At 50.5% G+C, this 26,593-nt stretch overlaps 1 protein-coding gene across 2 annotated transcripts in view; it reads left to right on the top strand.

Annotated features, from left to right (window-relative positions):
* Nucleotides 1-26,593, top strand: part of STAU1 (staufen double-stranded RNA binding protein 1) — a 140,128-nt gene that overhangs the window by 83,934 nt on the left and 29,601 nt on the right. For both annotated transcript variants that reach the window (XM_063958889.1, XM_063958890.1), the window contains 6 exons: nt 324-419; nt 4,929-5,141; nt 5,242-5,385; nt 5,468-5,611; nt 6,834-6,909; nt 15,456-15,775. In XM_063958889.1, the coding sequence (XP_063814959.1) occupies nt 324-419; nt 4,929-5,141; nt 5,242-5,385; nt 5,468-5,611; nt 6,834-6,909; nt 15,456-15,775 (993 nt within the window). The remainder of the gene's footprint in view (nt 1-323; nt 420-4,928; nt 5,142-5,241; nt 5,386-5,467; nt 5,612-6,833; nt 6,910-15,455; nt 15,776-26,593) is intronic.

The following is a 26,593-nucleotide window of genomic DNA, read 5'->3' as shown; positions in this document are numbered from 1 at the left end:
GGTCGGAACTAGATGTAGGGGAGAGGTGGGCAGAGAACTGGTAGGAACCCTAGATACCGGCTGCTCTACATTGACTGGTGCCTCTCAAATGTTTGCCTTCCCCGTTTCGACACCTATGCTGTCAGCTAATAAGACCTTGCTTTCAAGAGGTAATTATTATAATACTGTATTACTAAATATATATTTAAATGTTAAAACATTACAGGTATCCTAGGAAGAAATCCTGGTCTGCCAGTATGTATATGTAGTGCAACGGTCTGTCCTCCATACTTGCATTTTGTGCCAATATATATTTTGTGAGGAAGCAATCTTTCTTTTTTTAGGTAAATGGAAATTCAGATGAAGAAAACCTGAATAAATCTGAAATAAGCCAAGTGTTTGAAATTGCACTTAAAAGGAACATGCCTGTGAACTTTGAGGTGAGACACGCTGTCACAGGAAAAAAATAAATAAAAAAAATATATATATATATTAATATATATATGTATTAATATATATCACACACACACACACACACACACACACACACACACACACACACACACACACACACACACACAATACCATGCTGATGCTTGGTGGGTAGTCTATCTTCGTATTTAAATGCCTCAATAAAAACACATTCAACACCCAGATGTTCATCCCTTAGTGCCTTAGGGGTATATGCAATTGCGGTCGAATTCCCGAAAATGTCGAAAAACAAGTCATTTACGCCAAAAAAAAAAAATTCAACAATGCAATTCAGTACTTTTCGTCAAAAAAACGGACTTTCCAAATTCGACTTTTTGAAATTCGACATTTGTCAAATTCGACATTTCTGCAATGGTACAAATGCGGCAATTCGACAAAAGTATATTCAATTGAAGTTTGTAAATTCGACAACAGTGCTTTTAGACAGTAAATTCGTCATTTTCAATCCGCCACACTTTGCTGGCGGAATCTAAAAATTTTTTTTAAAAACATGTTTTTTTTTGTGTTTTTTTATTGGTAATAGCATATCTATTTATATTAGAAGGGATTAGGTACTTGGTTTGTCTATTTTGGAGGCACAAGTATTATTAATATATTTTTAAAAATATATATTTTTAAATTATTTTTTTTTAAATGGAATGTTAAAAATCAGAAAAAAAATTGCGTGGGGTCCCCCCTCCTAAGCATAACCAGCCTCAGGCTCTTCGAGCCGGTCCTGGTTCTAAAAATCCGGGGGAAAAACTGACAGTGGATCCCCCGTATTTTTAAAACCAGCACCGGGCTCTGCGCCTGGTGCTGGTGCAAAAAATACGGGGGACAAAAAGCGTAGGGGTCCCCCGTATTTTTTACACCAGCATCGGGCTCCACTAGCTGGACAGATAATGCCACAGCCGGGGGTCACTTTTATACAGCGCCCTGCGGCCGTGGCATTAAATATCCAACTAGTCACCCCTGGCTGGGGTACCCTGGGGGAGTGGGGACGCCTTCAATCAAGGGCCCCTGCCACCCAAGGGCCATGGGTGAAGCCCAAGGCTGTCCCCCCCCCCCCCCCCATCCAAGGGCTGCGGATGGGGGGGCTGATAGCCTTGAGTAAAATGATAGAATATTGTTTTTTCCAGAAGAACTACAAGTCCCAGCAAGCCTTCCCCGCAAGCTGGTACTTGGAGAACCACAAGTACCAGCATGCGGGTGGAAAAACGGGCCCGCTGGTACCTGTAGTTCTACTGGGGGAAAAATACCCAAATAAAAACAGGACACGCACACCGTGAGAGTAAAACTTTATTTCACACATGTCGACACACACATACTTACCTATGTTCACACGCCGACCTCTGTCCACTTGTCCAAGTAGAATCCACGGTGTACCTGAAAATAAAGTTATACTCACCTGATCCAGTGTCCTGTGGTCTTTTATTATAATCCACGTACTTGGCAAAAAAAAAACCTAACACCCGGACCAGGCGGACTGAAAGGGGTCCCATGTTTACACATGGGACCCCTTTCCCTGAATGCAGAGACCCCCCCCGTGACTCCTGTCACAGAAAGGTCTCTTCAGCCAATCAGGAAGCGCCACTTCGTGGCACTCTCCTGATTGGCTGTATGCGCGTCTGCTGGCAGACAGCGCATTGCACAGCTCCCTCCATTAGTTTCAATGGTGGGAACTTTGCGGTCAGCGGTGGGGTTACCCGCGGTCAGCCGCTGACCGCGGGTGACCTCACCGCTGACCGCAAAGTTCCCACCATTGAATATAATGGTTATGCTTTGCGATGCGCTGTCTGACAGCTCAGACGCGCATAGCCAATCAGCAGAGTGCCACGACGTTGCGCTCGCTGATTGGCTGAAGGGACCTCTGTGACAGGAGTCACGTAGGGTCCCGGCATTTGTGGAAAGGGGTCCCATGTGTAAACATGGGACCCCTTTCAGTCCGTTTGGTCCGGGTTTTTTTTGTTGTTGTTTTGCCAAGTACGAGGATTATTTAAAAAGATCCGGACACTGGATCAGGTGAGTATAATTTTATTCACAGGTACCCCGGATTCTTCAGTGACGAGGGGGGCGTGGCTGTCGGCGGGTCAACATAGGTAAGTATGAATGTGTCGGCATGTATGAAATAAACTTTTACTTTCAAGGTGTGTGTCTCCTGTTTTTATTTGGGTATTTATTTTCCAGTAGAACTACAGGTACCAGCGGGCCCGTTTTTCCACCCGCATGCTGGTACTTGTGGTTCTCCAAGTACCAGCTTGCGGGGGAGGCTTGCTGGGACTTGTAGTTCTTCTGCAAAAAAAAACAATATTCTTACATTTTACTCAGGCTATCAGCCCCCCATCCGCAGCCCTTGGATGGGGGGGACAGCCTCGGGCTTCACCCCTGGCCCTTGGGTGGCTGGGGGGGGACCCCTTGATTGAAGGGGTCCCCACTCCCCCAGGGTACCCCAGCCAGGGGTGACTAGTTGGATATTTAATGCCACGGCCGCAGGGCGCTGTATAAAAGTGACCCCCGGCTGTGGCATTATCTGTCCAGCTAGTGGAGCCCGATGCTGGTGTAAAAAATACGGGGGACCCCTACGCTTTTGTCCCCCATATTTTCTGCACCAGGCGCAGAGCCCGGTGCTGGTTTTAAAAATACGGGGGATCCCCTGTCAGTTTTCCCCCCAGATTTTTAGAACCAGGACCGGCTCGAAGAGCCCGAGTATCTTAGCCTTGTTTTGTCAGCTCTTCGTTATCACCATCTGAACTCTTGGAAAGCGGGGAGCTGAAGTTTTTGACTTTGTTACATTTGCTTCTAGTGATTTTCATATAAGACTGACTGTTTACTAGTGCTAGGGAGAGAGGGGCGATGGCATTTAAGTTAACAATAGCTAGATGGATATGGTTCACGATCAGCAAGCCTATGTTGGTGCTGGATGTCTAGTTCCGGCTTGAATGTCCTCTCATTCTATTAGGTTGGGCCCTCCTGGGTGGCACAACATGTTGCTTCCATGTACAGCAGCTACGTGGCCTCTATTCATACATTAACTAACTAAATTCTACCAGTTTTATGAGTTTTCATCCAAAGGACTTTATTCAGCTTCAGTTGCAGTTTTGCTATTTTAGCGAAACTGCAACTGGCTGCGATCGCATGCTGGGGGCCACCCAGCATAGGGCAAGGCCTCACAGCATACAAATCCCCGGCAGCAATGCGAGCACAATTCAATTGAGATCACATCTCTGTTTTCAGGCTGCGATGGCAGGTGCAGAGCAGCCATTTTTCGTGTCGCAGGCTGCCTGAACCCGGTTCCGATGACACACCCGCCCAACCCCGCGTTGCCACCCTTGCAACATCGCATCAGCACCTGCTAACGCCTCTGCCTCAATCAGGCATAGGCGTCCGCACAAGTGAGATGCAATCGCATCTCACTGTGTGCGCACGCACAGTATGGCTGTTGCGTGCGCACTGGGCATTAATAGTTCAGTATGTGATTGTATCGCTGATGTGATCCATACTGAATAAGGCCCAAAGATGTTAGTTGGGGCAGTACGGATGGTGTAATGGTTAGCATTACTGCCTCACAGCACTGAGGTCATGGGTTCGATTCCCACCATGGCCCTAACTGTGTGGAGTTTGTATATTCTCCCCGTACTTGCGTGGGTTTCCTCCGGGTACTCCGGTTTCCTCCCACAATCCAAAAAAAAAATATACTGGTAGGTTAATTGGCTCCCAACAAAATTAACACTAGTATGAATGTGTCTGTGTACATGTGGTAGGGAATATAGAATGTAAGCTCCACTGGGGCAGGGACTGATGTGAATGGGCAAATATTCTCTGTACAGCGCTGCGGATTATGTGTGCGCTATATAAATAACTGGTAATAAATAATAAATAGTTTTGCATTCAGTCAACCCTTAGTATACCCTCCCCTAGCTTTAGAACTTCCCTACGGTCAGCACTGTTCTTCATGTGGATGAGAGGGAAAATAGAATTTTTGGTACTTACCCTTAAATCCATTTCTCTGAGTCAATCTGGGGGACACTGCTATCCCTCTCTTTTGTTAGTTTATTTGTGAAACTGGTGTGACTTCTGTTCCTGTTCAGTGTATCTTTTAGGCTTTGTAAGGTAAAGCTAAGGAGGAGCAGGAGGGGAGGAGCTTTAACCCTAAGAATTGTAACCAGTTAAGTGCCAACTCCTATACAGTACCCTCAATACACCCATTGGTCAGCAGTGTTCCCCAGATGGACACTGAGCATTTCTCTAGCGTGCAAAAGGGAGAAGACTGCTATTGTGTTTATCTAGCTCAGTCCGTTGTGAAATTTCAACTATATCACATAACTAATGAGTACTTAAGTATTTACACAACTCAAAATGTTGGAGCATTGGAAGAGCTACTTGGGAGATTAATTTCTTCTGTCTTATGGTGATACTAGTTGCAATTGAATACAGTGCCTTTCCCTTTTCATTACTTTTTCTTTGCACATTTCCTCCAGGTAACCAAGGAAACTGGGCCTCCGCACATGAAGAGCTTTGTTACTAAAGTGTCTGTTGGTGAGTTTTTGGGAGAAGGAGAAGGGAAGAGTAAAAAGGTAGCAAAGAAAAATGCTGCAGTCGCCGTACTTGAGGAGCTAAAGAAACTTCCGCCGCTGCCAACTGTTGAGAAAATGAAACCACGAATCAAAAAGAAAACAAAATCAATCGTAAAGGTTAGATGACTCTTTCCCATTGTTGTCTAATGTCCATTCCATTGCCCTAAGGATGTGTCTTGTGTGGTGATATTAAATAGGCAACACTCATGTTTCCTAGCTTCCAACCAGCCCAGAGTATGGGCAAGGAATGAATCCCATCAGCAGACTAGCTCAGATACAACAAGCTAAAAAGGATAAGGAGCCGGAGTACATTCTGATCACAGAAAGAGGTCTCCCCCGACGCAGGGAGTTTGTCATGCAGGTTGGAATATTGGTGATTTCTTTCTAGAGCTCTTCTCCCTGATTTGTAGTGTATGACGTGTGATCTTATCTCCTCCCCACAGGTGAAGATTGGAAATCTGACTGCAGAAGGAATGGGCACCAATAAGAAAGTAGCCAAAAGAAATGCTGCCGAAAATATGTTGGAAATTTTAGGTTTTAAAATCCCTCTACCTCCCCCAAAGCCAGCTCTGAAAACTGAGGAAAAAGTAAGTAATACGCGTATCCTCAGATTAATGTATCTGCAGCTCACCACTTATCAACAACATTCATATTCAGAGTTTTTCCTAAACGAACATGTTTAGTTAAAATATAGTTTCTGATAGTGAAATGACACCAAGGATGGCTGTGTGAGGGCAGTGGCAGGCTGGGAAATACTGTATGGGGAGGTGTAGTGACATGACACAGAGGATGGCTGTGTGAAGGCAGTGGCAGGCTGGGAAATACTGTGTGGGGAGGTGTAGTGACATGACACCGAGGATGGCTGTGTGAGGGCAGTGGCAGGCTGGGAAATACTGTGTGGGGAGGTGTAGTGACATCACACCGAGGATGGCTGTGTGAGGGCAGTGGCAGGCTGAGAAATACTGTGTGGGGAGGTGTAGTGACATCACACCGAGGATGGCTGTGTGAGGGCAGTGGCAGGCTGGGAAATACTGTGTGGGAAAGTGTAGTGACATCACACTGAGGATGGCTGTGTGAGGGCAGTGGCAGGCTGAGAAATACTGTGTGGGGAGGTGTAGTGACATGACACCGAGGATGGCTTTGTGAGGGCAGTGGTAGGCTGGGAAATACTGTATGGGGAGGTGTAGTGACATGACACTGAGGATGGCTGTGTGAGAGAAGTGGCAGGCTGGGAATGCTGTGCAAGTAATGGAGGACGTCTGTGTGCAGGCAGTGGCAGACTGGGAAATACTGTGTGGGGAGGTATAGTGACATGACACTGAGGATGGCTGTGTGAGGGCAGTGGCAGGCTGGGAAATACTGTATGGGGAGGTGTAGTGACATCACACTGAGGATGGCTGTGTGAGGGCAGTGGCAGGCTGGGAAATACTGTATGGGGAGGTGTAGTGACATGACACTGAGGATGGCTGTGTGAGGGCAGTGGCAGGCTGGGAAATACTGTATGGGGAGGTGTAGTGACATGACACTGAGGATGGCTGTGTGAGGGCAGTAGCAGGCTGGGAAATGATGTGCAAGTAATGGAGGACGACTGTGTGAAGGCAGTGGCAGACCGGGAAGTACTGCGGTGGGGAGGTGTTTTAATAGGTAGTCTTTAGCTCATCATAAGCATACATGGAACTCATTCTATACTGCTCCGCGTAGTGTGTAAATACAGATAAGGACCACCTTACCTAAAATGGGATTTTTTATAGAAATGTTTACAAGGTTGCATATTTTTATAAAGAAAATATATATATATATATATTTCAGACCCCTGTGAAGAAACCAGGAGATGGAAGGAAAGTGACGTTTTATGAGCCTGGATCTGCAGAAGATACTGTTAATAGTAAGTTTCTTTATATAGAGTACAACTGTCTGAGAATTAATTACATGACCCATCCTACAATATATTTACCTTTTGCATCAGATTAGTTTTACACATGCAAAGTGGTGTGCGTATGTATATACAGTGTATATAGATGTATAGATGCGTACACACACTCTTAAAAGTCCACACAAAGACTGAAACGTTGAACTGAACTAACCACTGTTTGGTTACGTGATTCTTTACTGGTAAACAAGTTTTACACAACAGCACTCCCACACTGCACTGAGTAGTTAGTTAGACCCGGACTATCAGGGTGTGGGTCTGATTAACTATTCAGCACACTACTGGAGTGCCATTAAAACTTGGTTATATGCTCTTATGAGGTGACTGCAAAGTTATTGATCTAAGATTGAATGATGGCCAGTGTGGGGTTGTGACAGGACGGTACCGTACGAAAGCACTTGCCGCTTTCGCGTCCCGTTGTCTGCGCACAGAATGGAAGGTCAAGTCACACGAGGCCTGACCACATAGGGGATTCCCGCTTACCGTCAGTAACCGCCTGTTACTGACTCCACCCACTGCGTTGTGGGCGGATTTTTGCTGCCACCACCAAACTCCTAACCTGCCGTGGCGTTTGGAACCACTGTTCTGCTCTGTATGTGCCGACGCACTGCCTTACCACACCTGTGTGGTGTTGACGAATCCCCACTAGCCACTTGCTAGGCCTCTACCGGTAGCTGGCGGAAGGCGGAGCTTGGAGACGTTAGGTGCTTCCCTGGACAGCTGGAGAACGGGGCTAGGTTTGGCCTAACCCTGTAGGTCACAAGATGAAGCAGTCTTCTTGAGGCAATGATGTTTATTTGCTCAATGATAAATAACCTTTAAAAAGGCTCCTCCCTATTGCTAGGGGCAACAGCATACAATCAGATGTTTTCAGCAGAATAAGATGTTACAATACACAACCCTATGGGCCAACTGCCCTCCTTTTATCCCTCTCCAAGACCCCTTACCACAGGGGGTAAGCCCGCCCTGTGGTGCACAACCAATCAATGTTTACCCATGAGCTGTGCATGCCTTGGTCACATGCACAGCTAACATTGTTCCCTATGGACAGTGGGGAGTGGTCGGTCTCCTTTGACTCTCCCATCTTGGAGGATCAGGATACGCCCCGGTGCCGTTCAGTCTGGCTGGGGGAAGTTTTCCCTCCTAAATCTGACTTCCAGAAACCTGCCCGGGACCCAGCTCACTGCCTGCAGCCTGGATTTGGACTCCAGAGCTGGGCAGCCTGGCTCCCCGGTCCAGGTTTCTTGGCCACTGCGGGTGATCTCCATGGAGCTCCAAGAAACCACTCAGCTTGTTTCATAGCTGAGCTGCTTCTCTTTCTCCCTGTGCCCCTTGGAGGTGTGAGGCTGGATGGGAAAGCATTTTGTTTTTGGGGAAAAGGTCTGGGAGAATCCATCAGCCTGCACAGCCATGGATTCCCCGCTCCTGGGACACACAACCAAGTAAGTGCAATTTACCTTTAAATACATTACATTTAAATCACACTGTACATGTTATACATTTAAATACACTCTGAGCCTGTACAGGCTCCACATACCTAGGCACTGCAGTGCCTTACAACACACTGTACTTTCTATTATTTTTTACACAATGTCTGGTTTGTGGAATACTGTGTCCTAGTCCTGCAGCCTGGCTGCTAGGACCCTGTCTGTGCTGGCTCCCCTAGTCCTGCAGCCTGGCTGCTAGGGCTCTCTCAGTGCTGGAGGTATGGGGCTGGCTTCCCCCACCCTCCAGCCTGCCTGCCTGCCACTGGGGTCCGGGGAGCTGGCTCTCCCTGTCCCCCCAGTGTGGCACTAACTTTGTGGCCTCGCCGCACCCCCCTGTACCGAAGCCCGGCGACCCGAGACACTTGTCCCGGCCGCCGTGACTCTGGCTCTATTGCAGCGCTGAGGTGCCGGGAGCGTAGCTCCCGGACCCCAGCGCTCATCATCCTGCTCACCAGCCTAATTGCACCCATGCCGCTAGGGAGCCGGCTAGCCCGGTCCCCCATGAGCGGCGCCTGTGGTGGCCTCGCCGCGCAGGGAGCCGGCTAGCCCCGTCCCCTGTATGCGGCGCTGATTTTAGTGTCTCGCCGCAGCGTCCGGCGGGGAGCCGGGCTGCGGCGCACCCCCCCCTCGCTGGCCAGCAGCCCGGGACGTCCGTCCCTGCTGCTGCGGCTGGCCACCCGTGCTGGGCTGAGGCGCCGGGAGCAGAGCTCCCGGCCCCCAGCGGCGGCTCTCCCTTCTCCCCGGCGCGCACACTCCAGTGCGCCCGGGAGCGGAGCTCCCGGACTCCGGCGGTCAGCGGCTGCCCTCTCCCCCGGCGCGCACACACTGCTCAGCGCGCCGGGGGGCTGTCCTCACTGCCGTGGTCTCCGGAGAGGTCCGGGACCACGGCACACATTAAAACATATTTTTTAAACATTGTATACACACGGCGCCTAGCGCCCATAGTCTTTTCAAATCTGGGGCCAAGCGCCCATTGTCTTAAAATGGCGCCGGGCACTAGGGGTTAACCCCTTCAGTGCCGCGGCGGCTATTTCCCTCGTGGCTGGGGCCTCTCCGGCCACACTCCTCCCCCCCCCATTCAAGCGGGTCAACCAGGGACCCATGTCCCAACGATTTGGGTCCTGGTCCCGCAGTCCGTTGGGGTGAAGGGGACGCTACCTGGGGGGGTGTAGGCTCTGGCCTAGACAGTTCATCCATAGTGTAGTGGGCCTCTCTTCGTGGGTGCACAGTGTTCAAATAGTCCACCTGAAGTCCAAGTTCAAGGCTCCACCACAAAAGTCTGTCAAATTTCCCCAAGGTAGGTTGCAGCCACCTAACAGGTAGGTGGTAAGTCACCACGGTGGGGGGCCGGTTCCAAACAAGTGCCACCCAAGGTGTCCCAATTGTGGCATACCCCACCTCCCACAATAGCAGTATACTGCTCAACCAGGCCACAGGGTGCTCCTGCCCATATGGCTCTTTCTGGCTCGGTACTGCTCCCAGTCCGTGCAGTGGCGCAATAGTTCGTAACACACAGTCCTGGTCAAGAATGTGCGCCATCAGCACCGGAGCGGGTACCCGAGCCTCCTTTAATGACTGGAATGCCAACTCGCAAGCGGGTGCAAAGTCCACTGACTTGGGAATGCCCTTCCTAGCCATCTCTGTCAAGGGGTTCACTACAGGACTAAAGTCAATGACAACATGTCCGTAGGGCCTTACAGGTTCTAAGGTCAGTACCGGTCTGGGGAATGTGGGTCGGGGACAGCCTCTGGTTGCCTCCACCCCCTCTGGTTTGGGCCTACCCCTGTCTCCTCCCACATGGTGCCCCAGGCACTGCACCTCCGTCATACCTATCTGGCAACTGTCTGCCCGAACTGTCAGACCTGCCCTCCAATCCTCTTCTGTCGACCTATGACTCGGGAAACCTACCCTGTCACCTAGGCCTACTCCTTCCTCCTCGTCCGCTACCTGTGCCACAGTGATGGCGGCCAGACCACCAGCCTCTGGATCCTGTGTGGCATCCACTACAGGGAGGCTGCGTGTCTTCCCCGATCTACTGTGCACAGGCAGGGGACCTGCTATGTCCACAGCAACTTGCTGCAAGGGTTCTCCTATGGGCAGAGGCCCAGAGACAACACACCCGCTGGAGTGCCCCAGCTGCCAACGCATGGCACCAGCCTTACAGTTGGTCTGGGCGTCATCCGACATTCCATACCACGGTAAGCTCTGTGTCGGGCACTTCAGGGTACGGTCTGTCTCACCGGTTGCGCAGGAACGTTCCCTGAGGGGACCAGTTGGACACATTCCCTATCTGGTCTATCCCCTCCCACTTTCCGGTCTACCCTGTACCTTAACCCTTCCCGCCAGGTCAAACTTCATGCCCCAATCCTGTCAAGGCCGCTGCCAGAGTGGCGCCTCGTGCCTTTCGGGGATGGGTCAGAGAGTTGAGCCTCCCTAAACTCCTGCCTGTGGCCCTCAATCTCTCCTAAATTGGGACACTCTACAGGGGGATCTAGGTGGGGACTACTAGGGTCAGTCTGGTAGGGGTCAGTCATGGAAAAGTCAGTGTGGTTTCTCATACTCACCGCCGGAGTTGGCAAACCACTTGGGTCAGGAGCATCATTGGGCACCCCCACAGGATCAAACGAGCTGGAACCGACATCGTCTGCGGTGCTAGTGGACGTGGGCTTACCAGAGGCAAAAGGCATGCGGGGTCGATGTGCTGATCTAGCCGCTGTAATCTTTTCCTCTGGGCTGGTTGATGCTGTGGTTGGCTGTGCTGGCAGTTCTCCAGCAGCTGTAGTCTTTTCCTCTGGGCTGAGCTGTGCTGGAGTAGCTGATGTCAACGGTGGGTTTGGAACTTGACTCCGGGGAATGGCGCCAACAAACGTAGTGACGATCCCACCACCCAGATCATTTCCTAGGACCACATCAGTTGGGAGACCATCCATGACGGCAACTTCTCGCAACTCTGGTCCAGCTCCCCAGTCCAGGTAGACTCTTGCCATGGGAATCGCTTTCTCTGTTCCATCTGCCAGGGTGACCGTGGCAGTGCGACCCTGCAATACTGCAGCAGGATCTATAAGGTGGGGGCTCACCACAGTGATTGAGGCCCCAGAGTCTCTTAGGCCTTCTCCCTGCAGGCGTCCCATGTGGACTGGCTGCAGGTGCCTCCACATGTTGTGTAGGGGCTGTTTGGCCATGCAGGTGACTCTCTCCGCAGAGTGCACCTGTCTCTCGCCACACTCCATCGGACTGACTGGAGGGGGAACAGTCTCTGTAGGCTCATCTCCTCTCGTCAAACAAGCGATCCGGGCTCCAGCACTCGGATTTGGGGCACGAGTCTGGGGTGCTTGGGATGCAGGACAGTTCATCCTCAGATGTCCGATTTTCCCACAGCCGTAGCACTTCTTCTCCAGTCGTGGCACCGATGATCTCTGATCAGTTGCAGGGACGCTGCGGTGCGGTTGCTGGCCAAGAGCACCCGGGTTGGAAGATGCTTGTCTTTGGGGGTGATGAGTTGAAGAGGGGGGTCCCCTTGGTGGTGCAGTCTTTTGGAGCTGGCTGCTGGCTGGGCGCTTCTGCCCCTGTGGCCGGATTGCCACATACTTGTCTGCTAACTGGGCAGCCATCTTTAAACTGGGTGGCTCCCGATCTAGCACCCACTCCTTCACTTCTGGGGCGCACCTGCGGTAGAACTGCTCCCTGCAGATCAGGTCGATCAGTGCGTCCCATGTAGTGGCTTCCGAATCCTTCACCCACTTCACCACGTACTGCCGCAGCTGGTTGGCGAACTGCTCATGGGTGCTGCTAGGATTCTTGGGCAAGTCTCTGAACTTCTTCCTGTAAGACTCTGGAGTGATGAAGAATCGCTGGAGGAGGGCCTTCGCAACTTCGACGTAGTTCCCACAGTCCTCCGTGGCCACTCCTCGATAGGCCTCCAAGGCCTCTCCATGCAGAGTGGGCACAAGGTGTCTCACCCACTCTGACTTGGGTAGATCGTGTAGTTTACAAGTCCTTTCAAAAGCTTGCAAATGTCCATCAATGTCCCCATCACTGTCTGCAAACTTGGCAAACTGAATACGTCCTGATCTGTGTACAACAGCTGACAACGGCTCCCGGGGTACCACGGCCTGTGCTCCGTTGCCCTTTCCCCCAATTCCGCTAGCCGATCTGCTAGGCTATCCGTACTGCCCCCCCTGGGACGTTGGGATCCTGGCCCTGCTAGGGATTGCTGGGAAACATGGCTGCTGTGAGAGAGGGCGGGGCTTGTGGATCTCACCGGTTCTGTACGAAGGTCCACTGGTGGGCCGTCCTCTGTGATGCTGACGCCGTCAGTGTTTTCCACCTCCGCCCGATGGGACTCCTCCCAGCTCCTGAGCGCCGCCTTCATGACGCTTCTGGACGCGTTGGAAGGGATATCCACACCCTTCTCCTGGCACACGATCTCCAGATCATCCTTGGACATTCCGCTGAATTCCGCCATCTTGTGCGTTCTCCTGCGCTGCAGTTACTCCTCTCCTGAGTAACTCGGCTTCTCCAATCAGGTGATGAAAAGCCGCCTGGGAATATCCCACTGCTACCACCAATTTCTGTGACAGGACGGTACCGTACGAAAGCACTTACCGCTTTCGCGTCCCGTTGTCTGCGCACAGAATGGAAGGTCAAGTCACACGAGGCCTGACCAAATAGGGGATTCCCGCTTACCGTCAGTAACCGCCTGTTACTGACTCCACCCACTGCGTTGTGGGCGGATTTTTGCTGCCACCACCAAACTCCTAACCTGCCGTGGCATTTGGAACCACGGTTCTGCTCTGTATGTGCCGACGCACTGCCTTACCACACCTGTGTGGTGTTGACGAATCCCCACTAGCCACTTGCTAGGCCTCTACCGGTAGCTGGCGGAAGGCGGAGCTTGGAGACGTTAGGTGCTTCCCTGGACAGCCGGAGAACGGGGCTAGGTCTGGCCTAACCCTGTAGGTCACAAGATGAAGCAGTCTTCTTGAGGCAATGATGTTTATTTGCTCAATGATAAATAACCTTTAAAAAGGCTCCTCCCTATTGCTAGGGGCAACAGCATACAATCAGATGTTTTCAGCAGAATAAGATGTTACAATACACAACCCTATGGGCCAACTGCCCTCCTTTTATCTCTCTCCAAGACCCCTTACCACAGGGGGTAAGCCCGCCCTGTGGTGCACAACCAATCAATGTTTACCCATGAGCTGTGCATGCCTTGGTCACATGCACAGCTAACATTGTTCCCTATGGACAGTGGGGAGTGGTCGGTCTCCTTTGACTCTCCCATCTTGGAGGATCAGGATACGCCCCGGTGCCGTTCAGTCTGGCTGGGGGAAGTTTTCCCTCCTAAATCTGACTTCCAGAAACCTGCCCGGGATCCAGCTCACTGCCTGCAGCCTGGATTTGGGCTCCAGAGCTGGGCAGCCTGGCTCCCCGGTCCAGGTTTCTTGGCCACTGCGGGTGATCTCCATGGAGCTCCAAGAAACCACTCAGCTTGTTTCATAGCTGAGCTGCTTCTCTTTCTCCCTGTGCCCCTTGGAGGTGTGAGGCTGGATGGGAAAGCATTCCGTTTTTGGGGAAAAGGTCTGGGAGAATCCATCAGCCTGCACAGCCATGGATTCCCCCCTCCTGGGACACACAACCAAGTAAGTGCAATTTACCTTTAAATACATTACATTTAAATCACACTGTACATGTTATACATTTAAATACACTCTGAGCCTGTACAGGCTCCACATACCTAGGCACTGCAGTGCCTTACAACACACTGTACTTTCTATTATTTTTTACACAATGTCTGGTTTGTGGAATACTGTGTCCTAGTCCTGCAGCCTGGCTGCTAGGACCCTGTCTGTGCTGGCTCCCCTAGTCCTGCAGCCTGGCTGCTAGGGCTCTCTCAGTGCTGGAGGTATGGGGCTGGCTTCCCCCACCCTCCAGCCTGCCTGCCTGCCACTGGGGTCCAGGGAGCTGGCTCTCCCTGTCCCCCCAGTGTGGCACTAACTTTGTGGCCTCGCCGCACGCAGCGGCGCACCCCCCTGTACCGAAGCCCGGCGGCCCGGGACACTTGTCCCGGCCGCCGTGACTCTGGCTCTATTGCAGCGCTGAGGTGCCGGGAGCGTAGCTCCCGGACCCCAGCGCTCATCATCCTGCTCACCAGCCTAATTGCACCCACGCCGCTAGGGAGCCGGCTAGCCCGGTCCCCCATGAGCGGCGCCTGTGGTGGCCTCGCCGCGCAGGGAGCCGGCTAGCCCGGTCCCCAGTATGCGGCGCTGATTTTGGTGTCTCGCCGCAGCGTCCGGTGGGGAGCCGGGCTGCGGCGCACCCCCCCCTCGCTGGCCAGCAGCCCGGGACGTCCGTCCTGGCTGCTGCGGCTGGCCACCCTTGCTGGGCTGAGGCGCCGGGAGCAGAGCTCCCGGCCCCCAGCGGCGGCTCTCCCTTCTCCCCGGCGCGCACACTCCAGTGCGCCCGGGAGCGGAGCTCCCGGACTCCGGCGGTCAGCGGCTGCCCTCTCCCCCGGCGCGCACACACTGCTCAGCGCGCCGGGGGGCTGTCCTCACTGCCGTGGTCTCCGGAGAGGTCCGGGACCACGGCACACATTAAAACATATTTTTTAAACATTGTATACACACTGCGCCTAGCGCCCATAGTCTTTTCAAATCTGGCGCCAAGCGCCCATTGTCTGTTAAAATGGCGCCGGGCACTAGGGGTTAACCCCTTCAGTGCCGCGGCGGCCATTTACCTCGTGGCTGGTGCCTCTCCGGCCACAGGGGTATATATATTATTTTATAAAATGTTCCCCCCCAATTGAGTGTATATAGGTATCCAGTTCTGCTCTCACCCTCCCTGTTTTGCTACAAATGGTACAGCAATGTGTGTGCTATTAAATTTAAGATTTCTTTTTATCCATGTGATTCTTATGTCACATAATATGAATATTTTGTTCAGATGTTAATATGTTCAGTGGTGGTTAATCTTGTTGCAGGCATGTAGCATGATATCTGGTGTTTTTTGTAGATAATAAAGATGATGAGTTCAGGATGCCTTATCACAGCCATCAGCAGCTGCCAGCTGGAATCCTCCCCATGGTACCTGAAGTGGCTCAGGCTGTGGGGGCTAATCAAGGACTTCACACCAAAGAATTTAACAGGGTGGCCCCTAACCCAGCAATAGCAACCGTGACGGCCATGATTGCAAGAGAGTTGCTGTACGCAGGCAACTCCCCTACAGCAGATGCCATCCTAAAGAGTAACAACACATCTGCTCATGTATTGCACGCTCCACTTGCCAGACCTTCTGAACAATTACATTATCTATCCAGCGTGCAGGGAATACAGGTATTGTCTGAAGATCTGCATTCTCTAAATTGTTCATCTGATAGCTGTCTGTATGTAACCCACAGTCACCAATCCTATCTTTCCAGGTACAAGAAACATGGGACCAGATATAATGAAGTCCGAGTTGGCCAGAGGTGCGGGTTCCTGGCCGAACGTGGACTTTTTTTTTTAATGTGGCAATCATTTACAAGGCATGGTTTTGCCTTGTACATGATTGCTGTTTTTAAGGAGACGTCCGAGTTCAGCTGGGAACACGCACTTCTGGGCCAACTCGGACTTCATTACATCTGGCCCATAGTGTAGATAAGGTATTGTCTGTTAGTATTAACTCTAACTTCTTTAGCCAGAGTAGTGCTGCCATCCCTTGTGCTTGGACCTCTGCTGAAAAGTAGATCTAACACAATGGGTGGTATTTAATTCTTTTCACTCCCTTCCACACCCGTTCTGTTTCTGCTGATGGGTGTGGTATTTTCATTTTAGCTCGCTACCCCTGGGGTAGCGAGGCACCCAACCCTTTATGCAGCTAAACCTGATTGCTATGGGCGCAATAATGGGGATCACTTTAGAATGGAGATTGGGCGTGATATATCATTTGAATACCACCCACTGGTTAAGTAAAAATGTAGATTGTGGTTGGATAACTGCCACAACCAACCAATCAGCAGCTGGCATTGCGTCCAGGGATTTGTGCCACTTATTCCCAGGCTCATAAGGGAACATTTCAGTGATAATTGAAATTTTTTTTGTTTTGTTATTATAGGATCTATATATACTGAGATACCTTGAGTTATGTTATAGTATAGAAACTTTTGCATACATCTTCCATATTGAATACAATTAGTTTCACGATATATACACAAAAACTCCTGGCGCCACTATTATACAGATGAACAGCTGCTTTCCCTGGGGTAATTGGAAGAAAACCCCTATTTCTCTAACGTCCTAAGTGGATGCTGGGACTCCGTAAGGACCATGGGGAATAGCGGCTCCGCAGGAGACAGGGCACAAAATAAAAGCTTGAGATATCAGGTGGTGTGCACTGGCTCCTCCCCCTATGACCCTCCTCCAAGCCAGTTAGATTTTTGTGCCCGGCCGAGAAGGGTGCAAACTAGGTAGCTCTCCAGAGCTGCTTAGAATAAAAGTTTAGTTAGGTTTTTTTTATTTTCAGTGAGTCCTGCTGGCAACAGGCTCACTGCATCGTGGGACTAAGGGGAGAAGAAGCGAACTCACCTGAGTGCAGAGTGGATTGGGCTTCTTAGGCTACTGGACGTTAGCTCCAGAGGGACGATCACAGGTTCAGCCTGGATGGGTCACCGGAGCCGCGCCGCCGTCCCCCTTACAGAGCCAGAAGAGACGAAGGTCCGGTGAAAGCGGCGGCAGAAGACATCCTGTCTTCAAGACTAAGGTAGCGCACAGCACCGCAGCTGTGCGCCATTGCTCTCAGCACACTTCACACTCCGGTCACTGAGGGTGCAGGGCGCTGGGGGGGAGCGCCCTGAGACGCAATATAACACACATATACCTTAGCTGGCAAAAGGAATACATCACATATAGCTCCAGGGCTATATGGATGTATTTTTCCCCCTGCCATTTTACACAAAAAAGCGGGAGTTAAGGACGTCGTGAAGGGGCGGGGCCTATCTCCTCAGCACACTGGCGCCATTATTCCCTCACAGCTCCGCTGGAAGGACGGCTCCCTGATTCTCCCCTGCAGTACTGCATCTGATTCAGGGTAAAAAAGAGAAGGGGGGGCATTTTGGCAGCAAATAACTAGATTAACAGCAGCTATAAGGGATTAACACTTATATAAGGTTATCCCTGTATATATATAGCGCTGGGTGTGTGCTGGCAGACTCTCCCTCTGTCTCTCCAAAGGGCTAAGTGGGGTCCTGTCCTCTATCAGAGCATTCCCGGTGTGTGTGCTGTGTGTCGGTACGCGTGTGTCGACATGTATGAGGAGGAAAATGAGGTGGAGGCGGAGCAGTTGCCTGTGTTAGTGATGTCACCCCCTAGGGAGTCGACACCTGACTGGATGATTGTGTTTAAGCAATTAAGTGATAATGTCAGCAATTTACAAAAAACTGTTGACGACATGAGAAAGCCGGCAAATCAATTAGTGCCTGTTCAGGCGTCTCAGACACCCTCAGGGGCCCTAAAACGGCCGCTACCTCAGTGGGTCGACACGGATCCAGATACAGATACTGAATCTAGTGTCGACGGTGACGAGACAAACGTAATGTCCAGTAGGGCCACACGTTACATGATCACGGCAATGAAAGAGGCATTGAACCTTTCTGACACTACAAATACCTCAAAGGCGGGTATTATGTGGGGTGTGAAAAAACTGCCAATAGTTTTTCCTGAGTCTGAGGAAATAAATGAGGTGTGTGATAAAGCGTGGGTTTCCCCCGATAAAAAACAGCTAATTTCTAATAAGTTATTAGCACTATACCCTTTCCCGCCAGAGGTTAGGGCACGGTGGGAAACACCCCCTAGGGTAGATAAGGCGCTCACACGTTTATCTAAACAAGTAGCGTTACCGTCCCCTGATACGGCCACCCTCAAAGAACCAGCTGATAGGAGGCTGGAAAATATCCTGAAAAGTATATACACACATACTGGTGTTATACTGCGACCAGCAATCGCATCAGCCTGGATGTGCAGTGCTGGAGTCGCATGGGCGGATTCCCTGACTGAGAATATTGATACCCTGGATAGGGACAATATTCTGTTAACTATAGAACATTTAAAGGATGCATTGCTATATATGCGTGATGCGCAGAGGGATATTTGTACCCTGGCATCAAGAGTAAGCGCAATGTCCATCTCTGCCAGAAGAGCATTATGGACCAGACAGTGGTCAGGGGACGCAGATTCCAAACGGCACATGGAAGTATTGCCGTATAAGGGGGAGGAGTTATTTGGGGCTGGTCTAACAGACCTGGTGGCCACGGCAACGGATGGAAAATCCACCTTTTTACCCCAGGTTACTTCACATCAACAGAAAAAGACACAGTCTTTTCAAACTCAGTCCTTTCGTTCCCATAAGTACAAGCGAGCAAAAGGTCACTCTTTTCTGCCCAAGGGCAGAGGAAGAGGAAAAAGGCAGCACCATGCAGCTGCTTCCCAGGAGCAGAAGCCCTCCCCTGCTTCTGCCAAGTCTTCAGCATGACGCTGGGGCTTTACAAGCAGACTCAGACAAAACCAAAGTCTCCCTCCGACAGGGAGGCAGTTCTGGAAGCCATTCACAAGCTGTACTCCCAGCAGGTGATAATCAAGGTACCCCTCTTACAACAGGGGAAGGGGTATTATTCCACACTATTTGTGGTACCGAAGCCGGACGGCTCGGTGAGACCAATATTAAATCTAAAATCTTTGAACACTTACATAAAAAGGTTCAAATTCAAGATGGAGTCACTCAGAGCGGTGATAGCGAACCTGGAAGAGGGGGACTATATGGTGTCGCTGGACATCAAGGATGCGTATCTCCACGTCCCAATATATCCTTCTCACCAAGGGTACCTCAGGTTTGTAGTACAAAACTGTCATTATCAGTTTCAGACGCTGCCGTTTGGATTGTCCACGGCGCCTCGGGTCTTTACCAAGGTAATGGCCGAAATGATGATTCTTCTACGAAGAAAAGGCATCTTAATTATCCCTTACTTGGACGATCTCCTGATAAGGGCAAGAACCAAGGAACAGTTAGAAGTCGGAGTGGCACTATCTCAGGTAGTGCTAAGTCAGCACGGATGGATTCTAAATATTCCAAAATCGCAGCTGATTCCAACGACACGTCTACTGTTCTTAGGAATGATTCTGGACACTGTCCAGAAGAAGGTGTTTCTCCCGGAGGAGAAGGCCAGGGAGTTATCCGAGCTAGTCAGGAACCTCCTAAAACCAGGACAGGTCTCAGTGCATCAGTGCACAAGGGTCCTGGGAAAAATGGTGGCTTCTTACGAAGCGATTCCATTCGGAAGATTCCATGCAAGAACTTTTCAGTGGGATCTACTGGGAAAATGGTCCGGATCGCATCTTCAGATGCATCAACGGATAACCCTGTCGCCAAGGACAAGGGTGTCTCTCCTGTGGTGGCTTCAGAGGGCTCATCTACTAGAGGGCCGCAGATTTGGCATTCAGGATTAGATCCTGGTAACCACGGATGCCAGCCTGAGAGGCTGGGGAGCAGTCACACAGGGAAGGAATTTCCAGGGCTTGTGGTCAAGCATGGAAACATCTCTTCATATAAACATTCTAGAACTAAGGGCCATTTACGATGCCTTAATTCAAGCAAAACCTCTGCTTCAGGGTCAGGCGGTGTTGATCCAGTCGGACAACATCACGTCAGTCGCCCACATAAACAGACAGGGCGGCACGAGAAGCAGGAGGGCAATGGCAGAAACTGCAAGGATTCTTCGCTGGGCGGAAAATCATGTGATAGCACTGTCAGCAGTGTTCATTCCGGGAGTGGACAACTGGGAAGCAGACTTCCTCAGCAGACACGACCTTCACCCGGGAGAGTGGGGACTTCACCCAGAAGTCTTCCACCAAATTGTAAACCGTTGGGAAAGACCAAAGGTGGACATGATGGCGTCACGTCTAAACAAAAAACTGGACAGATATTGCGCCAGGTCAAGGGACCCTCAGGCAATAGCAGTGGACGCTCTGGTAACGCCGTGGGTGTACCAGTCAGTGTATGTATTCCCTCCTCTGCCCCTCATACCGAAAGTATTGAGAATCATAAGAAGGAGAGGAGTAAGAACTATACTCGTGGTTCCGGATTGGCCAAGAAGGTCTTGGTACCCGGAACTTCAAGAGATGCTCACGGACGAACCGTGGCCTCTACCTCTAAGACAGGACCTGCTACTGCAGGGGCCTTGTCTGTTCCAAGACTTACCGCGGCTGCGTTTGACGGCATGGCGGTTGAACGCCGGATCCTGAAGGACAAGAGCATTCCAGAAGAAGTCATCCCTACTCTGGTAAAAGCCAGAAAGGAAGTAACCGCAAAACATTATCACCGCATTTGGCGTAAATATGTTGCGTGGTGTGAGGCCAAGAAGGCCCCTACACAGGAATTTCAACTGGGTCGTTTCTTGCATTTCCTGCAAACAGGACTGTCTATGGGCCTAAAATTAGGGTCCATTAAGGTTCAAATTTCGGCCCTGTCGATATTCTTCCAGAAAGAACTGGCTTCAGTACCTGAAGTTCAGACATTTGTGAAAGGGGTGCTGCACATACAGCCTCCTTTTGTGCCTCCAGTGGCACCTTGGGATCTCAATGTTGTGTTGAGATTTCTAAAATCACACTGGTTTGAACCATTGTCTACGGTAGATTTAAAATATCTCACGTGGAAGGTGTCGATGCTGTTGGCCTTGGCTTCAGCTAGGCGTGTGTCAGAATTGGCGGCTTTATCATGTAAAAGCCCTTACCTAAATTTTCATTCTGACAGGGCGGAATTGAGGACTCGTCCTCAATTTCTACCTAAGGTGGTTTCTGCATTTCACATGAACCAACCTATTGTGGTACCTGCGGCTACTAGGGACTTAGAGGACTCTAAGTTGCTGGACGTTGTCAGGGCCTTGAAAATATGTTTCTCTATCGTCCTAAGTGGATGCTGGGGTTCCTGAAAGGACCATGGGGAATAGCGGCTCCGCAGGAGACAGGGCACAAAAAAGTAAAGCTTTACTAGGTCAGGTGGTGTGCACTGGCTCCTCCCCCTATGACCCTCCTCCAGACTCCAGTTAGATTTTGTGCCCGAACGAGAAGGGTGCAATCTAGGTGGCTCTCCTAAAGAGCTGCTTAGAGAAAGTTTAGTTTAGGTTTTTTTCTTTACAGTGAGTCCTGCTGGCAACAGGATCACTGCAACGTGGGACTTAGGGGGAAAGTAGTAAACTCACCTGCATGCAGAGTGGATTTGCTGCTTGGCTACTGGACACCATTAGCTCCAGAGGGATCGAACACAGGCCCAGCCGTGGAGTCCGGTCCCGGAGCCGCGCCGCCGACCCCCTTGCAGATGCTGAAGAGTGAAGAGGTCCGGAAACCGGCGGCTGAAGACTCCTCAGTCTTCATAAGGTAGCGCACAGCACTGCAGCTGTGCGCCATTTTCCTCTCAGCACACTTCACTGGGCAGTCACTGAGGGTGCAGAGCGCTGGGGGGGGGCGCTCTGAGAGGCAAATATAAACCTTATACAAGGCTAAAAATACCTCACATATAGCCCATAGGGGCTATATGGAGATATTTAACCCCTGCCTGACTGGAAAAATAGCGGGAGAAGAACCCGCCGAAAAAGGGGCGGGGCCTATCTCCTCAGCACACGGCGCCATTTTCTGTCACAGCTCCGCTGGTCAGAACGGCTCCCAGGTCTCTCCCCTGCACTGCACTACAGAAACAGGGTAAAACAGAGAGGGGGGGCACATTAATGGCTATATATATATATATATTAAAGCAGCTATAAGGGAGCACTTAATATAAGGATATCCCTTGTATATATAGCGCTTTGTGGTGTGTGCTGGCAGACTCTCCCTCTGTCTCCCCAAAAGGGCTAGTGGGTCCTGTCTTCATTAGAGCATTCCCTGTGAGTTTGCGGTGTGTGTCGGTACGTGGTGTCGACATGTATGAGGACGATATTGGTGTGGAGGCGGAGCAATTGCCAAATATGCAGATGTCACCCCCCAGGGGGTCGACACCAGAATGGATGCCTTTATTTGTGGAATTACGTGATGGTTTATCTTCCCTTAAACAGTCAGTTGAGGACATGAGGCGGCCGGACAATCAATTAATGCCTGTCCAGGCGCCTCAAACACCGTCAGGGGCTGTAAAACGCCCTTTGCCTCAGTCGGTCGACACAGACCCAGACACGGGCACTGATTCCAGTGACGACGGTAGAAATTCAAACGTATTTTCCAGTAGGGCCACACGTTATATGATTTTGGCAATGAAGGAGACGTTACATTTAGCTGATACTACAGATACCGTAAAACAGGGTATTATGTATGGTGTGAAAAAACTACAAACAGTTTTTCCTGAATCAGAAGAATTAAATGACGTGTGTGATGAAGCGTGGGTTGCTCCTGATAAAAAGTTGATAATTTCAAAAAAGTTATTGGCATTATACCCTTTCCCGCCAGAGGTTAGGGCGCGCTGGGAAACACCCCCTAAGGTGGACAAGGCGCTCACACGCTTATCCAAACAAGTGGCGTTACCCTCTCCTGAGACGGCCGCACTTAAGGATCCATCAGATAGAAAGATGGAAGTTATTCAAAAGAATATATACACACATGCAGGTGTTATACTACGACCAGCTATAGCAACTGCCTGGATGTGCAGTGCTGGAGTAGTTTGGTCAGAATCCCTGATTGAAAATATTGATACCCTAGATAGGGACAATGTTTTACTGTCGTTAGAACAAATAAAGGATGCATTTATCTATATGCGTGATGCACAGAGGGATATTTGCACACTGGCATCTCGGGTGAGTGCTATGTCCATTTCAGCCAGAAGAGCCTTATGGACACGACAGTGGACAGGCGATGCGGATTCAAAACGTCACATGGAGGTTTTGCCGTATAAAGGGGAGGAGTTATTTGGAGTTGGTCTATCAGACTTGGTGGCCACGGCTACTGCCGGGAAATCCACTTTTTTACCTCAAGTCACTCCCCAACAGAGAAAGGCACCGACCTTTCAACCGCAGCCTTTTCGCTCCTACAAAAATAAGAGAGCAAAGGGCTTGTCGTACCTGCCACGAGGCAGAGGAAGAGGGAAGAGACACCAACAGGCAGCTCCTTCCCAGGAACAGAAGCCCTCCCCGGCTCCTGCAAAAACCTCAGCATGACGCTGGGGCCTCTCAAGCGGACTCGGGGACAGTGGGGGGCCGTCTCAAAAATTACAGCGCGCAGTGGGCTCACTCGCAGGTAGACCCCTGGATCCTGCAGATAATATCTCAGGGGTACAGGTTGGAATTAGAGACGGATCCTCCTCATCGTTTCCTGAAGTCTGCCTTACCAACCGTCTCTTCCGAAAGGGAGAGGGTGTTGGAAGCCATTCACAAGCTGTACGCTCAGCAGGTGATAGTCAAAGTACCCCTATTACAACAAGGAAAGGGGTATTATTCCACTCTATTTGTGGTACCGAAGCCGGATGGCTCGGTAAGGCCTATTCTAAATCTGAAGTCCTTGAACCTCTACATAAAAAAGTTCAAGTTCAAGATGGAGTCACTCAGAGCAGTGATAGCGAACCTGGAAGAAGGGGACTTTATGGTATCCTTGGACATCAAGGATGCGTATCTACACGTTCCGATTTACCCCGCACACCAGGGGTACCTCAGGTTCATTGTTCAAAACTGTCACTATCAGTTTCAGACGCTGCCGTTCGGATTGTCCACGGCGCCTCGGGTCTTTACCAAGGTAATGGCCGAGATGATGATTCTTCTTCGAAGAAAAGGCGTATTAGTTATCCCATACTTGGACGATCTCCTAATAAGGGCAAGGTCCAGAGAACAGCTGGAGACAGCTTTAGCACTATCTCAAGAGGTGCTAAGACAACACGGGTGGATTCTGAATATTCCAAAATCCCATTTAATCCCGACAACTCGTCTGCTGTTCCTAGGAATGATTCTGGACACGGTTCAGAAAAAGGTTTTCCTTCCAGAGGAAAAAGCCAAGGAGTTATCCGATCTGGTCAGGAACCTCCTAAAACCAGGAAAAGTGTCAGTACATCAATGCACAAGAGTCCTGGGAAAAATGGTGGCTTCTTACGAAGCAATTCCATTCGGCAGATTCCATGCAAGAATATTCCAAAGGGATCTGTTGGACAAATGGTCAGGGTCGCATCTGCAGATGCACCTGCGAATAACCCTGTCACCAAAGACAAGGGTGTCACTTCTGTGGTGGTTGCAGAAGGCTCACCTATTAGAAGGCCGCAGATTCGGCATTCAGGATTGGATCCTGGTGACCACGGACGCCAGCCTGAGAGGCTGGGGAGCAGTCACACAAGGAAGAAACTTCCAGGGAGTATGGACGAGTCTGGAAAAGTCTCTTCACATAAACATTCTGGAACTAAGAGCAATCTACAATGCTCTAAGCCAGGCGGAACTTCTCCTGCAAGGAAAGCCGGTGTTGATTCAGTCGGACAACATCACGGCGGTCGCCCATGTAAACAGGCAGGGCGGCACAAGAAGCAGGAGTGCAATGGCAGAAGCTGCCAAGATTCTTCGCTGGGCGGAGAATCACGTGATAGCACTGTCAGCAGTGTTCATCCCGGGCGTGGACAACTGGGAAGCAGACTTCCTCAGCAGACACGATCTTCATCCGGGAGAGTGGGGTCTACATCCAGAAGTCTTCAACATGTTAATAGACCGTTGGGAAAGACCAATTGTAGACATGATGGCGTCTCGCCTCAACAAGAAACTGGACAAATATTGCGCCAGGTCAAGAGATCCACAGGCAATAGCTGTGGACGCACTGGTAACTCCTTGGGTGTACCAGTCAGTGTATGTGTTTCCTCCTCTGCCGCTCATACCAAAGGTATTGAAGATCATACGGCAAAGAAGAGTAAGAACAATACTAGTGGTTCCGGATTGGCCGAGAAGGACTTGGTATCCGGAACTTCAAGAGATGCTCACGGACGAACCGTGGCCTCTACCTCTGAGAAGGGACCTGCTACAGCAGGGTCCCTGTCTTTTTCAAGACTTACCGCGGCTGCGTTTGACGGCATGGCGGTTGAACGCCAGATCCTAAAAGGGAAAGGCATTCCAGAAGAAGTCATTCCTACCTTGATTAAGGCACGGAAGGAAGTCACCGTGAAACATTATCACCGCATTTGGCGAAAATATGTAGCGTGGTGCGAGGATCGGAGGGTTCCGACGGAGGAATTCCAACTGGGTCGTTTCCTACATTTCCTGCAATCAGGATTATCTATGGGTCTCAAATTGGGATCCATTAAGGTTCAAATTTCGGCCCTGTCAATATTCTTCCAAAAAGAATTGGCCTCTGTCCCTGAGGTCCAGACTTTTGTCAAGGGAGTACTGCATATACAGCCTCCTGTGGTGCCTCCGGTGGCACCGTGGGATCTAAATGTAGTTTTAGATTTCCTCAAATCCCATTGGTTTGAACCATTGAAAAAGGTGGATTTGAAATATCTCACATTGAAAGTGACTATGTTACTAGCCCTGGCCTCTGCCAGGAGAGTATCTGAATTGGCGGCTTTATCTTATAAAAGTCCTTATCTAATCTTCCATTCGGATAGGGCAGAACTGCGGACTCGTCCGCATTTTCTCCCTAAAGTGGTATCAGCATTTCATCTGAACCAACCTATTGTGGTGCCTGCGGCCACTAGCGACTTGGAGGACTCCAAGTTGTTGGACGTTGTCAGAGCCTTAAAAATATACATTGCAAGGACGGCTGGAGTCAGAAAATCTGACTCGCTGTTTATATTGTATGCACCCAACAAGTTGGGCGCACCTGCTTCTAAGCAGTCGATTGCTCGTTGGATTTGTAACACAATTCAACTTGCACATTCTGTGGCAGGCCTGCCACAGCCTAAAACTGTAAAAGCCCACTCCACAAGGAAGGTGGGCTCATCTTGGGCGGCTGCCCGAGGGGTCTCGGCATTACAACTCTGCCGAGCAGCTACGTGGTCGGGGGAGAACACGTTTGTAAAATTTTACAAATTTGATACCCTGGCAAAGGAGGACCTGGAGTTCTCTCATTCGGTGCTGCAGAGTCATCCGCACTCTCCCGCCCGTTTGGGAGCTTTGGTATAATCCCCATGGTCCTTTCAGGAACCCCAGCATCCACTTAGGACGATAGAGAAAATAAGAATTT

This window comes from Pseudophryne corroboree, chromosome 3 (genome assembly GCF_028390025.1).
Source record: "Pseudophryne corroboree isolate aPseCor3 chromosome 3, aPseCor3.hap2, whole genome shotgun sequence".
NCBI classification, from domain to species: Eukaryota; Metazoa; Chordata; class Amphibia; order Anura; family Myobatrachidae; genus Pseudophryne; species Pseudophryne corroboree.
This window is presented reverse-complemented; position numbering and strand designations above follow the sequence as displayed.